Source organism: Emiliania huxleyi (genome assembly GCF_000372725.1).
Source record: "Emiliania huxleyi CCMP1516 unplaced genomic scaffold EMIHUscaffold_408, whole genome shotgun sequence".
NCBI classification, from domain to species: Eukaryota; Haptophyta; order Isochrysidales; family Noelaerhabdaceae; genus Emiliania; species Emiliania huxleyi.
Genome location: NW_005198914.1, coordinates 27,577 through 44,128, shown reverse-complemented (window position 1 = coordinate 44,128; position 16,552 = coordinate 27,577). Strand labels below are relative to the sequence as shown.

Below are 16,552 nucleotides of genomic sequence, written 5' to 3'. Positions count from 1 at the left end.
TGTTGCTGCTGCTGCTGGTGCCAGCGTAAGGCCCTCCCTCTCCGCCTGCCGGACTGCCTCGGCGCCAGCGTCAGAGGAAGGCGCGGGCGGCGGCGGCGGCGGCGGCGGCGCAGTGAGATCGCTGGTGTCCCTGCCCGCCTCCCTGCGGGCGTAGAAGAGCGCCGCCTGCTCGGCAGTGGCGAACATGCCGAGGAAAACCTTCTTGCCGCCGACCCACACCCGCAGCTCGTACTTCTTGCTGCCTCGCTCCTTCGGCTTGAAGGTCACGCCTTTGTATCTGCTGCTGTTGCTGCTGGTGGCCAGAGTCAGGCCCTCCCTCTCCGCCTGCCGTATCGCCTCGGCGCCAGCGGCAGTGGGAGCAGCGCGAGGCTGCAGCAGCTTGGCGGCGTCGGCGCGGCCGTACTCTGAGCGAGCGTAGGCGACAGCCGCCTCTTCAGCAGTGTCGAAGCCGAGGGAGAGACACCCTTGCCGCCATCCTGCACTCGGGACTGGAACTTCTTTTTGCTGCAGTTGTAGGTCACGCTCTTGTAACCAGTCGTGTTCCTCTTGTCTATGGCTGGGATCAGCACGAGGCGCTCAGTCGCTGTGGCCCGCGACGAGTTCGCGCGAGCCATCGAGCCATCAAGCTCCTCACAAAAAATAAAAACGATAGTTAAAACAACTCTCTCTCACAGCACACAGGCTCGACACAGGTGCGAACTGGCGCGTGCTAGTACTATCACCGGCACACCACCGGAGCCGCCTAAGCGACTCCGTTAAGAACGGCAATGCACTTAGCTCCGTGCACAATGCCGCTGTCCCCGCACGCTAGCTCGTTCATTCACCGTCTGCCACGCCACAGCGGTGTGGAGAACGACAGACAAGCGCTGCATCTGCAGCCCGTGCCAGTTCTTGGTGGTCCATGTGACCTCATCGAGGTGCTGAGCGTGCGAAAGTTTGTTACTCAGCTGGTCCGCCGCCTGCCGAAGAATTCTGCGGACGCCGTCCCCGAAGCCGCCGAACGTCTCGATTGAGCCGGGGGTCGGGCATGCGCAGAGTGGCAGCGCAGGCACGCGCAAAGGCCGCGCGAGAGAGGTATGGGCGAAGTGCTTAGGCTCGAGGCGTGTGCTCTGGGCGGCTAAGGCTCAGAGGACGAACACGCCCGCCGGCTCCGAGACGCGAGCGGAGAGGTGCAACGGCAGGGCAGCTCAATGCACACCGAGTCGAGTCGCGGGGCGTCGTTCGTTACGGGGTCTGTGTATCTTCGAAGCTGTGTCGTGTATCTTCGGTGTGTATCTTCGGTGTGTATCTTCGGGGTTGGGCGTGTTAAATTCCTTTTCAGGGTTGTAATCCTTTCCGACCGTAGTATCTATCCGTTTTTCCGGCCGTGGCCTGGAATCTGGAGGCTTGGCGAGCCGTGGTGGCGCTTCGATCAGCCACCTGTGGGCGGTCACAGGGGTCGCGGTCAAGCTCGCGACGGGGTAAATCTGGTGCGTCTAGTATCACTGGTGGACTGGGTGTGCAGCAGCCGCGCTCAAAAAGAGGCAAAAAAAGCGGCTGCTACTTTGAGTGTCTACTCTTTCGGCGCACCGTGCTCGGCCTCGCTGAAAAGCTGGCTGGTGGTCGCGCGCAGCGCGTCAGCGCCACTCCGACTGGTTGGGCACCTCGGCTGGGTCCATCAGCAAGAGGCCCGCGCCGTCGGGCGGCCCCGGGAGCGCATGATGCCCCTCCGAGAGGCGCTGACGCCCCGCCGAGATCGCGCTGGTTTGGCACGAAAAACACGAGGCGCCCAGGGGGGGGTCCGAATAAGTTACATCATACGTCAGTTTCAAGTCGCCAACGAGGCGCACATGCCCTTTGCCGATGTTCGCCGCCGCCACGTCAGGTTGTTTTGGGTTACTGTAACTGAGGTGTGCAGTCGGCTCCATCTCGATGAGCATGCCCCACGCCGAGCGAAGGGTCTTGACGAGTCGTTTGAGCAGGTATTTGTGTCGTGTCGCGTGCTTCGCACGCGGGTTGACCATTGCGGCATCGCCGAGTTCTTCGTGCGGCTTGCCGTTTGGCGCCTTCTTGCCCGCCTCCACCGCCTGGCAGGCAACATCGAGCGGGAGGCCGAGGCGGCGCTGAACTGTAATGCGCATCGCCCACGTCTCCATCTTCATATCATCCCGCATGGGGATCGCATTCAGGAAGGCGCCAGCCCCCTCCTGGCTGACTGCGACGAACCGAATCGCCTCGCGCCAGCACTTGTGGTTCTTGCACCTGCCAGTCTTGTAGCGGCCGCCCCGCCGGGATGCCTCGCTGACGAAGGCGTCGGCGAGGGCGAGCCAGTTGCGATGGTGTACGCCGACGGTGTACCGCCGCTGCGCCTGCTGTAAGAACTCGCTGGTAGACGAGAACTCCGGAAGAGGCAGCAGCTCCGCCGCCGGCGTAAGCTTGGGCGGGTGGTAGCGGCGCCGTCCCACCGCCTTGGTCTCCTTGAAGGGCCCGACGACGTCTTGGTATAGCGTGCGCCCGTCCCACTCGCGCCACGTCTTGCCGACCTCGTCGCGAAGGGCGCGGAGGCGTTTGTGAGCCTCCCGAAGCTCGTCGAAGCGCTCTCCCGGCGCGAGGGCCACGTCGAGGTCGCGGAATGGCTCGTGCAGCTCACGTATCGGCCGCGTGACGAGGGCCCACGTGCCGACCCACGCCGCCTCACGGATGTCCATGGCACTGGTCAATAAAAAAGAATTCTTAAAATACAAGCCTCTCTCACAGCACACTGGCACGACAAGGGCGCGGACTGGCGCGGACTGGCACACACACCGGCTCACCACCGGAGCCGCCTAAGCGACTCCGTTAAGAACGGCAATGCACTCCGCACCATGCACAATGCCGCTCTCCCCGCACGCTAGCTCGTTCACCGTCTGCCACGCCACGGCGGTGTGGAGGACGACAGACAAGCGCTGCATCTGCAGCCCGTGCCAGTTCTTGGTGGTCCATGTGACCTCGTCCAGGTGCTGAGCGTGCGAAAGTTTGTTGCTCAGCTGGTTCGCCGCCTCCCTCAGGGTGCTGCGAACCTCCTTTCCAAAAGAAAAGGCTCGACGCTCTTAAAATCCCTGTGTGGTGGCGGCGTGCCGTTCTCCCATCCCTCCCTTGGGTTGTCTGTTTTCTTTCTTTTGTTTTTCACGCTGTCTGGACGCTCTTAAAATCCCTGTGTGGTGGCGGCGTGCCGTTCTCCCATCCCTCCCTTGGGTAGGGTGCCCACAGGACCCAAAAGAAAATAGCTTTCCATCTCAAAAAGGGACGCACGCGGCAAATCTGATGTTGGCCAGTTCCAATAGGAGAGAGGCCTCTTCCGTTGGGGGACCGAGTGACTAGGAAACGAGGGTTCCCCATTGTGAGCCGCTCCAGCGCAAGCGTGACACTGCACTTGGCGCCGAGCGCCCGCGGCTCAGACCTTGTGCAAGCCGACCCTCGGTGGGAGCACCGGTCCGGACCGATGGCGCTCGGTGTGGAGCAAGCAAGACCCCCCCCCCCCCCATCGGCGCGCGCCCGAGGTTCAAACGGCCGCGAGGAGCACCAAGAGGACTCCTCATGGCTGCTCCCAAGTGGGCTTCGACCGGCCTCGGCTGGGGGGGCGGGTTGTCCCGGTTGCGGACGCGTTCTGCAGCCCCCTGGGCGTGACTCAGCACCCCAAAACTGCCCCTCGGCGGCATACAGCACTGCCAGCCAGCCTCTTCCTCCTCCTCAAGGGCTGTACTATAGGCCATATTGCGCCGCCTCCTACTGGCAGCCGGGCGGGCGCGCGCCGCGGGCGCCTCGGCGCGCGCACGGCTCGCAAAGTTCGAACGAGTACTGCCGCCCGGCCGCCTCAAGGCTGCCGGGCGGCAGTACTCGCCTCGCAAGGCGCGCACCGGCTGCTCTGGCTGCTGCGCCGGCGGCCGCTGCGCTGGCCGCTGCTGCGCCGGCTGGCGGGCGACACAGCCGCCGGCGGCCGCTGCGCCCGCGCCTTCCCTCGCGGGCGCCGTCGCGCCGCGCGCGCCCAATTCTGTTGGTACACGGCACGCGTCGTCACACAGCCGCGGAGAACAGGCGGTGCTGTGCGCGAAGCGCGCGCGATCTCGTCCTTTTAAGGCTGGATCCGGCCATTCCAAGGGTATACCTTTGAGAATCCCCAGCGTCCCACCCTCCTAGTCACACTCTCAATATCTCGACTAGCCAACACGAAGTGCTGCGATCGCGGATGGCCCATTTCTTTTTTCTTTTCTTTTTTTGGGTCCTGTGGGCACCCTACCTTGGGTTGTCCGTCTTCTTTCTTTTCTTTAGGCCGCCGGCCGAGACGAAAGCGGTCAACTGGAGTGGCAGCGCAGGCGATGACTTCGCCGGTGCTGCAGGACTCTCGGCCACGCTGCGGATGCTCGCGTTCGCGCACGCACGCGCCACGCGGGTAGTACCGTACTGACGCGGGTGCCTTAGACCTTAGTATACTGACGTGGTTAATAAAGCCGTAAACTGTGAGACGTGTAAGCCGAGGTGGCGCCGTGTGCCGAGGTGAGATCTGAGGTGGCCATACACACAGGTGTTGCATTTTTGAAACAACCCGTAGTCGACCGTCACGCACGCGTGTTCTACGTTAGCTCTGAGACTCTGCCGGACCGAACGTGCAAGGCCGACCCCTTGGCTTACATCCCAGGATCCGCGCTACTACATTTCGGCTGAAGACTCCTGCATTGGCTCCTCGCCCTCCTCCTCCTCCTCCTGCCCCCCTTCTTCCTCCTCCTCCTCCTCCTCTTCGTCCGACGACGAGTCTTCGAGCGCCTAACCTCGAGCAATCTCGGGTGATCACGGGCCGCAGCTCGCTCGCTCCTCCTCCAAACGCCCCCGCCACAGCGCCTTGATGGGCCTGATCGTGTATCTCCCCCTATCTCCCCATATCTCCCCATATCTCGCGCCTTGATGCGCTTGATCGGCTTCATCCGCTCCTCGTCGCCTATCTCGCCAAATCTCGAGTGATCTCGAGGGATTGCGCTCGACCGGCCTCCTCCGCTCCTCGTCGCCGTCGTCGTACTTGACGTCTGCCCACTGACCCACGTCGTCGCGATACACCTGCCGCGAGACGCGCGGAGGCGTGTGGCCGAAACGCAGCCGGGAGACCACTTTGCCGTCACGGCGTCGCCTGCAGCACTGTCGCACGAAACCAAAGCTCGTCGTCGTCGACGCCTGGTGAACTCACCACTGATGGATCAGCTGACTGATGCTGTCGCGAGCGATGCAGCGCCGGCCGTCAAGATCGCCGTACTGCGCGAAGCAGCGGCGGCCCGGCACGCAACGCACTGAAGACGACCAGAGGACCGTGCCTTGATCACGACAGATGAAGTGTCAGTCGCCAAAGACTCATTAGGGCCGGTGAGGACGAGAGGACACGGTGCCGCGCGGGTTCGTCGTCCCGTTTGCATCGTCCTCCTCCTCCTCCTCCTCGCCGCCCGCTCCTCGCTCGAGCAACGCGTGCGCCTCCCGCGCCGCCGCCAGCCTCCCCTCCGCCGCCTGCATGGGCGTGTCGTGGACGTGTCGTGGGCGTGTCGTGGACGTGTCGTGGACGTGTCGTGGACGTGTCGTGGGCGTGTCGTGGGCGTGTCGTGGGCGTGTCGTGGGCGTGTCGTGGGCGTGTTGTGGGCGTGTCGTGGGTGTGTCGTGGACGTGTCGTGGGCGTGTCGTGGACGTGTCGTGGACGTGTTGTGGACGTGTCGCGGACGTGTCGTGGCGCCCTCCCCTCCGCCGCACCTGCAGCCCCTCCTCTGCCTCCCGACAGCGCCGCCTCGCCGCCTTGACCTCCCTCTCTGCGCGCGCGAGCGCCGCCGCGCTCTCCGCCCGCTCCTCCTCCGCCGCGCCCCTCGCCGCCTCCCTCGCCGCCCGCTTCTCCGCCAGCTTCTGCTGCTCCGCCGCGCGCGGGTTCGCTCTCTCCTCGTCGGCGAAAGCGGGCGCCGTCCGCTGCCGCTTTGAGACGCGAGGCGCGCTCCCCACCCGCGCCGCCTCGGCGAAGAAGTCCTGCACCGCCTTCTCGCTGTAGCGCAGCCCGCTCCAGTGCGGCGCGTTGTGTGCGAGCACGCTACGCAGCGTCGGCTCAACGCTCGGGGCGAGTAGCGTGGGGGAGGTCGCCGGCGGCGAAGAGCCGAGCAGCACTCGCAGTACGGCCTCGCAGCACTCGCACGTCACACGCGAGTTATACCTGCAGAGCGAGTAGCCAGTCGTTGACTCAGGGAGGCGCTCCTTCGCACTCGCACGCCACACGCGCGAGTTGTCCCTGCAGAAGCGCGCATCAGCCAGGTGGCTGGGCCAGTGGCGGAATACCGAGTCAGCGAGAAGTGGTTCCTCACACGCGGCTCTCGCCCACCCTCGACGTCATCCAGGCGAATCTCGGCGAATCTCGGCGAATCTCGGCAAATCTCGGCGAATCTCCGCGAGTCTCACCCGCCCTCGAGGGCGGCGGCGACGGGGCAGTCGACGGCACTGAGCAGCAGCTGCGTCATCTGGGCGAACCCCGCGGCCGTCACCTTCATCTTGCCTTGCGCGTCCCCGTCGGCGGCGTCGAAGCCGGCAGACAGGAGCAGCAAGTCGGGCGAGAATTGCGCCAGCACCTTGTGGCCCATGCTCTAAGAGTGAGGCGATCTCTTCAGGCACGCTCACCCATTGCTTTGGGAGGGGGGGGGGGGGGACGCAAGCCACTTTTCAAAGCACGAGGCTGCTATTATTATTGTTAGTATTATTACTATTATTATTATCATCATGACTATTCTTATTTATTTCCCCCACGCTTCTATTATTGTTATTATTCTTATTATTACCGGGCACAGCACGAGGCGAAACGCGGCGAGGTAGTCGGAGTCTGCCAGTCCGTCGCTCGTCCACGGCACGTTAAGGTTCCGTCCCTGCCCGCCGCCGCCGCCGGTCTCGCACGCAGCACCGGTCTCGGGGTACCACCGCTCGCCTGTTCACAGCCTGCAGGTGTGAAGAGACGCTGTTCACAGCGCCGGTCTCGGGGTACCACCGCTCGCCTGTTCACAGCCTGCAGGTGTGAAGAGACGCTGTTCACAGCGCCGGTCTCGGGGTACCACCGCTCGCCTGTTCACAGCCTGCAGGTGTGAAGAGACGCTGTTCACAGCGCCGGTCTCGGGGGACCACCGCTCGCCTGTTCACAGCCTGCAGGTGTGAAGAGACGCTGTTCACAGCGCCGGTCTCGGGGTACCACCGCTCGCCTGTTCACAGCCTGTAGGTGTGAAGAGACGCTGTTCACAGCGCCGGTCTCGGGGTACCACCGCTCGCCTGTTCACAGCCTGCAGGTGTGAAGAGACGCTGTTCACAGCGCCGGTCTCGGGGTACCACCGCTCGCCTGTTCACAGCCTGCAGGTGTGAAGAGACGCTGTTCACAGCGCCGGTCTCGGGGTACCACCGCTCGCCTGTTCACAGCCTGCAGGTGTGAAGAGACGCTGTTCACAGCGCCGGTCTCGGGGGACCACCGCTCGACCGAAGCGGTGCAGGGAGATGTAGAGGCAGCGACCTGCGTGCTGGAGACGCCGACATGAGGGCGGGGAGACGGTACTTGTGCAGTGTGTTCAGAGCACCGCGTGAAGACAACGGATCGGAGTACAGTGAGAATACAGCGGAACACAGCGGAAGACGGCGGAGGACGTGTCCTACCGAGTGCTGGCTGGGGCACAAGAATACGTAGTGGGCTTCTAGAGGCAGCGGCCCTCCTCGTAGAAGAGGCTCTGCGTGCCGTTACCTATTCACAGCAGCGGGTGTGAAGAGACGCTGTTCACACCCCTCCGGGCGGGGCTCTGCGCCCCAGAAGAGAATAGAAGAGAAGAGAAGAGAAGACAAGAGCGTGCTGCTGCTTGCGAGGCACCGACGGCAGCTATCTCCCCATATCTCCCCATATCTCCCCGTTTTCCCCGATAGGTTACCGTGGTGGACATCCCAATCGAGGATGGCAACCTATTCACAGCAGTGGGTGTGAAGAGACGCTGTTCACACCTTACCGTGGTGGACATCCCAATCGAGGATGGCAACCTATTCACAGCCGTGGGTGTGAAGAGACGCTGTTCACACCTTACCGTGGCGGACATCCCAATCGAGGATGGCAACCTTCTTCGCGTCGCCGGAGGCGAGCACGACCCCTGCCGCCACCGCCACCGAGTTGTAGAAGCAGAAGCCCTCGGCGTGGTGGCCGTCGGTCGGGTCAGCGCCCGCGTGGTGCCCTGGAGGCCGCACAATGGCAAAGGCGGGCGGCGCGCGACGGCGAGCCTTGTCGCCGGGCGATGCGCGGGTGGCGGTGGCATTCTTCGAGTCCTGCAGCACGCCCACCGCCGCGTCGATCACGCAGCCGCAGGCCAGCCGCGCGGCCGCGTCGGCGTGCCCCGAGTAGTAGACGCCTCCCGGCCCGTCAGGCTCGCACAGCTCACGGTTCGTCGGGTCGGCGCGGGCGGCGGCTGTCATGCGACCGACCTCGTCGATGTGGCGCTGCGTGTGGACGGTGCGCAGCTCCTCGTCCGACGCGCTGTGGCCCGGGAGTACTTGCACCGAGCCGAGCAGCCCGGCGCGGTCCAAGTGCTCGTAGACGTCGCTGGCGCGGGTTCGCTTTTCGACATGAGCCCACGGGTGCGTGTGGGTCGACATCTCGGGGTTGTAGTAGAGCTTGGGCTTCGCGCCGCGGGGCATGGCGCGGCACAATTTTGAGGAGCACGAGCCGTGAGAAGAACCCGCGCACGGTGGCAACAGGAGCCACAGCGACGATGCACAACAGGCCCCCACCCCGTGATTTAGCGCGAAACCTCGAGACCGGTTCGTTAGTCTACCTACCTACCTAGTCCGTGTCCTCGTGTACTGTACTTTTAGCTTACTGGGAGAAAAGAGAGAGGGGGTTGTGTTCTCTAGGCCCCTAAGGGCCCTACGCGCGGCGTGAGAGCTCGGAAGCGAGCTTTGCACGGCGATCGAGGATGGCACGGTTCACCCCCTTCACCGAAGCGATGGAGATGCGTTCCGCGTGGTGTGACACAAAAGAGAGGCGGGAGTGGGGAGGGTACGCGGTGCGGTCAACGCCCGAGCGTTGAGCCTTGCGCGCAAGGCGGTTGATCTTTGCAACTGCTGGCGGCGAGAAGCCGCCGCCGAATGTCTCGTGGAGAAGCAGGTTCTCTCTCTCTCTCTCGTGTATCGTCGTGGTTTCGTATCAAGAATACTCACTCACTCACTCAGCAGAGCGTTTGTGCCCCGTTTGTGCCGCGTCCCGTGCCCCCGAGTTCATTTTATATATCAGCAGAGCCAGCGGCGACGCCAGCATCCGACTAGACCTTCGCGCGCGTCTTTTCGAGGAGGCCGCTAGTATTTGCTGTGGGCGCCGTTCCTTCCGTGCCAGTCGGCTGTCGTGGGGCCGATTCCTCCGGCTCCCGGAGGGGCTGTGTGACGAGGCATTCAACGGTGCCTCCGTTCCAGTCGTCGTCGTTCACCACTGTGAGCATCTGCGACGACGAGGTGCTCGCCCGTTTGAGCTTCTCTTGGATTCTCTCGCGAATACGCGGGTTGGGGCACTTGCTTGGGTCCTTGTACCAGCACGTGCTAATGTGGTGGTCTTGGCCGCACTTGCGCCCGTTAGGCATGATGAAGGGGCAGCTTTGCTTCGGCTTCCGTTGGGGCACTCACTGCGGGTGTGCCCTGAAGCGCCACACCGGTGGCAGCGGAGCGCTGCCTTATCAGCGGGCTCCTTCCCGCCAGGCTTACGCCCGCCTTTGCCGTCATACCTTGGCGCCCCCGGCACTTGGTTTCGGGCGGTTCTCACGGTTGGGAGGCGCGCCGCGGTTTTTGGGGAAGGGGGGGTCGCGGGCCTTTCCAGGCCGATCGCGTGGCGGCGTGGCTTGTCTCCCCTCCTCTCCGGCGCGCTGAATAGCACCCTCGTGCTCGGGGCGTGGAGCGCCGACTGTCGTGTTAGATAACGTTGCATATGTGCGGCGAGGGCATCGACATTGGGCTTGCAGTCATCGGTCGGCGGTCCGAGTGACGCTTCCACACTGCTGATGCTTGAGGTGTAGAAGCCCATGGTATCGGCCTCCACCGAGTAGACGAAATTGTCGTACAGCTCGGCTTCGGGTCCAGGCTGTCGACCTTTGCGTGGCACTAACACAGGTACACCACGGGAGCCGCCTAAGCGACTCCTGCGAGGACGGCGGGGCACTTAGCTCCGTGCACTCGACCGCCCTCGCCGCAGGCATTTTGCTGCTGCTGCTGCTGCTGCTGTTACGTCTTCGGTCCCCGCGGGAAGCCCCGCGCATAGGACAACAACGTCTGTCCCACACACACACAGACGCGCACATACATCATGCTCGGGCACACCCCACAGTGTTGTGGTGTGAGTACACAAGTACTAGCAGAGTGCACACCTGCCTTGGCGGGTGAGGGTCGTAAGAATCAAAGCCTCTTGGTGCCAAACGTGCTCGAGCGCGCCGAAGAGAGACGATCTACGCTCGAGGGAGTTAGCGAAAGTCGCACGGGCAGAGGGGAGACCGAGGCCTCTGGCAGTCCGCACTATGATGTAACATACTTGACCCCCCCCCCTGGCGCCTCGTGTTTTTCGTGCCAAACCAGCGCGATCTCGGCGGGGCGTCAGCGCCTCTCGGAGGGGCATCATGCGCTCCCGGGGCCGCCCGACGGCGCGGGCCTCGTGCTGATGGACCCAGCCGAGGTGCCCAACCAGTTGGAGTCGCGCCGGCGCGCTGCGGCGACCACCAGCCAGCTTTTCAGCGAGGCCGAGCACGGTGCGTCGAGAAAGCTGACACTCTCCGGTCCATCCGGAATTTTGTCGTTTTAGTTAGCACTGCTGCTGCAGACAGGGCCCGCGTGACCCCTTGCCCTTCCCGGATCCAGCTCGCTGAGGCGTGGCGTCACCCCGCTGACCGCCCACAGGTGGCTGACGAAGCGCCACTCATCGCTGCTTTCGCGCGCCTGCTCCACAGAGGGCTCCTGCGGCTCTCCCTCGTCGCGTGACCGCCGCCGACATCATGTGCTCGGTCGTCCCCGCCGGCGCGGAGCTGCGCCACGTCGAATTGTTCGGCGGCTCGACCGCCGGCGCGCCCATCCTCGCCTCCTGCGCGCCTCACACCCAGTATTTTCCTCGCGCGCGGCCGACAAAGTAGGCACACGACCACCTCCCTCCCACTCACCCCCCCCCACGATGCACAGCCCGTCCACTCTCGCCGGCAAGGCGCACGGAACGCCCAATTTGGGCTGGAAATGCCGCCGCCACGGGTTGGTGGTGCCCTCGGCAGCGGGGCAGCGCCACGCCGCGCAAACTTGCGCGACAAACTTGCGACCTCTGTCCCTCGTATTCACCCCAGATTTTGCCCTATCCAGGCTCACCCGGTACCGCGAGCGACGAGCCGCGCCAAGTTTGCTCCATTTCCGACAAGTTCATCCTGCCCGAACGCCGATCTTCGGCCGCCTGGAGGCCCAGGACGGGGCTCGGGACCTGCCAGGTGTGGATTCTCCACGGCGCTGCGGTGTATCTGCGCGCCCATGGCGCGTTCAGGGGTGTGCCTGAGGCGTGTAGACTGCGGGGCGCCGCGATAGCGCGGCGCCGACGGTTGTGTCGCGCACTGTCACACCCACGACACGGTCACAGTGTGTGCAGTGCGTCCACTCCGGCGACCGTGACGCCGTCGGCGCTCGCCTATACCGGCTAGTGTGGAGCTTTCAGTGTGGTTGCGTGTTGTACTAGTGATGCTGCACTAGGCGGCCCGTTTTTAGCAAAAACCAGATACCACATCGCGTGTGGTCGTCGAAAAACCGCATGTTCGCCCGTCTGGGACCTCTTCGTACGGCTCCAAAAACCGCTCCTTAACGACGGCTACGCGGCCCGGCGGTCGATCTGCGCCTTCTCAGCGGTGGAGGGGATGTGGGCGGTATGTGCGTACCGCGTGGTGTTGCGACGGTTTGACGAGTGCGACTCCCAGCGTCGACTTTTCGACCCCACGGAGCCTCTGCTGCTCCGGGGGGGGGGGGTCTGCAGACCACCCGGCCGAACTTCAGAGTCGCGGTGCTCCTCAAATACCGCTCAAACGCCCACGATGTTGTGCAGGGGACATATGCTGATGATCCTGGCCCGATTGGTTCGCTCAGAAAGCTTCTGGGCGGTCGTTAAGGTTCGCTCCCCGCACACCGGCCCGGAAGTATGTTACATCATAGCACCGCCTCGCGAAAGGGACGCAACGATCAACTCCAGATTGGACTTGGGTGCGCTGAGCGCCGGCGCGTAGGTCGCGACCGACGCGCAGCGCGGGCCGTCGCGAGCACAGGAGCGCCGCGGGTGCCGTGCCACTATCCTGGTTGTGCCGGGCAGGGCAGTGCTTGAACGACCACATCGCTGGCGCGGTGAGCACCGCGATTGCCGCGACAGCGCGGTGGCGGGCGAGCGCCGCCAGCGCGGGCGAGCGCCGGCGCGGGCGAGCACCTTCACTGGAGAAGGAGCCGACACGGACGAGGCTTGGATGTGCTCGCCGAAGGCGGCGGCGGGAGGTAGCTCGGGAGGGAGCTCCACGTCTCTGAGTCACAGCGGTGAAGCTCCGAGGTGGCGTCGGAGGGGCGCCAGAAGCCGAGGGACGCGAGAGAGGTCAGAAGCGACACAGACCTGCGCGAGCGCGGAGGATGAGGGTCGAGGCGGCGGGCGCGCGGGCGGGCGGGCTGTACGTGTGGCGGAGTGACACGAGTAACCGGAGTGAAGCGTGTAGCCAGGTAATCGGGAGGAAGACGGGGGGGGGGGGGGGGGGGTACCTTTCCGCATGCCCCGCATTCCTACTGGATGCGCCCCCTCGGTGCCGCGGCGTGTGTGGACGCGGGACCAAATGACGGTCGCGGCCTTCCGACTCGCGCCTTCGCCTCACTGGCACTATTGTAGCCCTGGCCGGTGCGCGTGCGGAGTTGAAGTTCCGGAGTGAAAATTCAAACGCGTTCTCTCACGGTGACCAAAAAATGTCCACCTCAGAGGCACCTCCGGAGGCAGGCCGCCGCACGCCGGCGACACAGCTCCAGCTGTCGAACTGACCCGCAGCTCCTCTCAGAGCGGGAACTGTGACGAAAGTTGACTGAGGCGGTTGTCAGGAATCATCATACGGATCACATGGTGGCTCTCTCATGACAGGAGACCGCCCGACCACTCCTGGGTGGCACTGCCACCGGTGTCGCTCGACGTCCTGTCGACAGCGTGCCGACAGCGACACAGACCATGTGGGACGCGCCGAGTATCGACCTCTACTGCTTACCCAGCCTTCGAGTGTATCCTGGCTGTGGTCCCACACCCACTGGTGTCCATCTCAGAGACCGCAGGAGGTCATGAGGGTCGATGGGAGAGCCAACCCCACAATGCCTAAAAACCCAGCCCAGTAGACTACTACCCAACCAGTCTTTCTTCCCTACTATCGTGCCGAGTGCGTCTCTCCCCACTCTCGAATCATTCGGCGGAGCATGTGATGATTGGCGAGGCAAGTGTGCTGGAGCTCCTCGCCCGTCATCGGGCTCGTCGACTTGGTCGCGAGCCAGCGCTCGATCGCCGACCGCTCGTAGGCATGCCCGTCGGCCGCCATCACCGGGTCGCTCATGACCTCGGTCGTGATCGGGCAGATGAAGTCGTCCGGCGGCTCCTCCTCTCCCTCAGGCGGCGCCTCCGCCGCCGGTGACGAAACGCCCTCGGCGACTCGCGCCTGATCCCCCGCCGCACGCGTCGCCCCGACCTCCAGCCTCGCGCTCTCCTCTAGCGCCGCCGCCAACTCCGCCTCCTCTCCCGTCGCCAGCGCTGCCTCATCCTCGGTTTCCTGCGACGGCCCAGCGCCGCCCCCGCCGCCCTTCCCCCTCTTCTTCTTCTTCTTCTTCCCCTTCTTGCTCTCCCTGGCGCGCTCCCCCGCCTCCTTCTCCGCCTCCTCCCCCGCCAGCAGCGCCTCGGCATGCCGCGTCGCCTCCGCCTCTGCCGCCGCTCTCTCCGCCTCCCTCGCCGCCGCCTCCGCCGCCCTCGCCGCCGCCGCATGCTCCTCGAAGGCGCGCACGCACTCGGCGTGGCCATTCTCCTTTGCCCACTGCAGCGCCGTCTTATTGGTGCGCGCCGCCGCGTCTGCGCCCGCCCGCAGCAGGCGGAGCACGACGGCGGGGTGGTTGTTGGAGGCGGCGTGCATCAGCGCGGTGCCGCCTCTGCTGCTCTGCTTGTTGATCTCCGCGCCGCGCCGCAACAGCAGCTAACGGTGGCTCGGGGCACCTATTTCGGCAGCCCCGGGGCGGGAGCCGAGGAGGGGCAGCCCGTTGCGGTTGCGCCATCGCAGCTCGGCGGCGCGTGGGGAGCCGAGCGGCGCCCAGCGATCCCGCGAGACAGCGGCCCGCATCCGTCCCGGATGCCGCGCCCACGCTGCGCGGCGCAAGCGCCATATGGGGGAAGCAGCTGGTCCACCGTTTTCCGCACTCGAGTACTTCGAGGCGCAGAGAACTCTGCTGCAATTTAGTGGGTTGGCGAGAAGTGGGGGAGAGCCCAATGTGAGCCACGAGGCGTAACCCGCCGCGCACTTGCGCCATGATATACGGCTCATCAAAAAGACTCTTATTAAAGACTAGTCGGGGTGTGGCTTTCGGCTTCAGTTGCAATAGCCAAACTTGTTAGGGGATTCCCGCCGGGGGTTCGGAACCGGCGTTGCTGCACTCTGCGACGCTGCGGTACGTGTGTACGTGTGTACCTGTCTAGTAGCAACCTGTGGAGAGAGAGAGACACCTGTGGAGAGAAAGTGAATCGGCGATCGCTGCCCCCGTCTGGCGTGCGTCCTGTGGCGGCGACGGACGTGTTTAAGGGAATTTTCGAGGTGACGTCTTTGCCGTCCCTCGCCTCCAAGTCTCAGCAAGTAATGTGCAACACCCTCTTTACGCATGCTGAGAGGTGCTTGGGCGCTGGGCGGGTGAATTCTGGATAGACGCGCGCCAGAAGCCCAAGGCTCAACCACTCAGGCCTCACCAAAGTCGACCCTATCCCCTTGGACCCCGTTTTTAGCTAGCCATTTAGGGGTTACACACACACTCCTTCAAGCCCCAGGTCAAGCCCCAGGTCAAGCCCCAAGCAAAGCCAAGCCAAGCATAAATAATAAAATAATAAATAAATATAACATAAATAATGTAAAAATAGATTAATATATAAGCCAGGCCCAAATTTACAAAGGTGTAGGCAGCAAGCTGCTAACACCGCTCGAATATATTGTGATGTAGGTACCCCTCTGTGAAGGGCCCTGCTCCTTGGCAGCGACCGATCGTGCAAGGGTGCACCCGAGGAACGTAGTCCTGTCTGCTTGATCGCAGGAACTACCCATCCAGGTAAGTATGAAAGACGAATCCGTGACGTTACGCTTGGTGTGGTCCGAGACCTCGCCAGCTCGCTTGTGGCTCGCTTGTGTCGCGTCGCGCGAGCTCACCCAGCAGCGCAGCAGAACACGCCCTCGCCACACGCGGCTTAAAAAGGCGCCGACGCTTGCTCCTCGCCGCTGGACCACGCCGCGCAATCGTTCGTGGCGAGCGAGCAGAAAAACGTCAAGCCGGACCGCCGGGCGTGCTTGCGGGAGCAGTCATTCGACTCCTCGGGCCGCAGCTCGGCGTGGCGCTAGCTCCATGTTCCGCAGCTGCGTGTCCGCCGCGCTTGCGACGGAGAAGCGCGTTCGTTATCCGTTTATCCATTGTCAGCCGTCGGCGGGGTTTCCTACGGCAGCCCTCACAGGCCATGCTCCAAATCTCCTCCAGCGCCGGCGCCTCTGGCGAAATCCCGTCGCAAACTGCTCGCTGTGCGCGAGTTACCCATTCATGAAGAGTGTCACAACCTGTCTCTTACTCGCCGAGACGGTGCGCGTCGTCGGCGCTTGCATGCGGGTCACGCAGTGTCTCCCCCCTCGCTGTCGCTCACGTGTGTGCCCCGGCCCAGCCCCGGCCCTGTCTTCGGAGCGAGTTTGCGCAGCAGTCGTCTTGCTTTTCGCTCACACATACCTGTACGTTGCTCGCCGCGATCCGTCAAACCGCACTCTCGCCCCGGACGCCAGACCCGACCGAGGCCGCGCCTCGCCAGACTCCACGCCCCTCTCTATCTCCATCACCGTCGTGAGAGAAACACTCAATCACACACACCGAGTCGGGTGCTGTAGCGAGCCCTTGTACGCGGCTACAGCACCCGGTACACACTGCCGCCGTCGCCGCTGCGCGACGGCTGAGACTTGCCTGCGGGAGGGGAAGAGGGGGGCGGGGGGGTGAGGTCACTAGGGAGGAGGAGGAGGGGCCGGGGGCGCAGATCTCTGCGTGTCCGCTACGCCACCGGCCCGAGGCGCACCCGGGCGGTGCTGCTTTCGGCGCTTGCCCGGGAGGGGAGCGGGGCGGGGCGTTGCCCCCGTGGCGGCCGACGGGGCCGTCGCGCCGCCCACAGCGGCTGTGGCCTGCCTCCCGGCGGCTGGGCGGCGGGCGGCTGCTGGGCGGCGGCTCCGCGGTGTCGCGTCGCGCGCCGGAGCCGAAGGGGTCGCCTTTGGGCCGGCGGCTGGGCGGCGCGCCG

The 16,552-nt window shown here is 64.4% G+C and overlaps 3 protein-coding genes across 3 annotated transcripts; all 3 read right to left on the bottom strand.

The window, feature by feature from the left end:
- Positions 1–4,665: 4,665 nt before the first annotated feature.
- EMIHUDRAFT_118559 (hypothetical protein) lies at positions 4,666–8,676 on the bottom strand (the record flags this gene model as incomplete). Its single annotated transcript, XM_005769891.1, has 15 exons — positions 4,666–4,779; positions 4,996–5,067; positions 5,743–6,187; positions 6,499–6,596; positions 6,804–6,946; positions 7,004–7,013; positions 7,071–7,080; positions 7,141–7,147; positions 7,205–7,214; positions 7,253–7,281; positions 7,339–7,348; positions 7,387–7,415; positions 7,923–7,953; positions 7,993–8,028; positions 8,068–8,676. The coding sequence occupies 15 exons, from the start codon at positions 8,674–8,676 to the stop codon at positions 4,666–4,668; spliced, it is 1,653 nt and encodes a 550-aa protein (XP_005769948.1).
- Positions 8,677–9,746: 1,070 nt separating this feature from the next.
- On the bottom strand, positions 9,747–10,220 carry EMIHUDRAFT_244064 (hypothetical protein; the record flags this gene model as incomplete). Its single annotated transcript, XM_005769890.1, has 3 exons — positions 9,747–9,902; positions 9,974–10,092; positions 10,184–10,220. 3 exons carry the CDS (start codon positions 10,218–10,220, stop codon positions 9,747–9,749), a joined length of 312 nt encoding a protein of 103 aa, XP_005769947.1.
- Positions 10,221–11,747: 1,527 nt separating this feature from the next.
- On the bottom strand, positions 11,748–14,556 carry EMIHUDRAFT_244062 (hypothetical protein; the record flags this gene model as incomplete). The annotated part of the gene is made up of 7 exons (XM_005769889.1): positions 11,748–11,840; positions 11,919–11,987; positions 12,215–12,326; positions 12,981–13,032; positions 13,147–13,193; positions 13,444–13,811; positions 14,548–14,556. The coding sequence occupies 7 exons, from the start codon at positions 14,554–14,556 to the stop codon at positions 11,748–11,750; spliced, it is 750 nt and encodes a 249-aa protein (XP_005769946.1).
- Between the last annotated feature and the right edge of the window lie 1,996 nt (positions 14,557–16,552).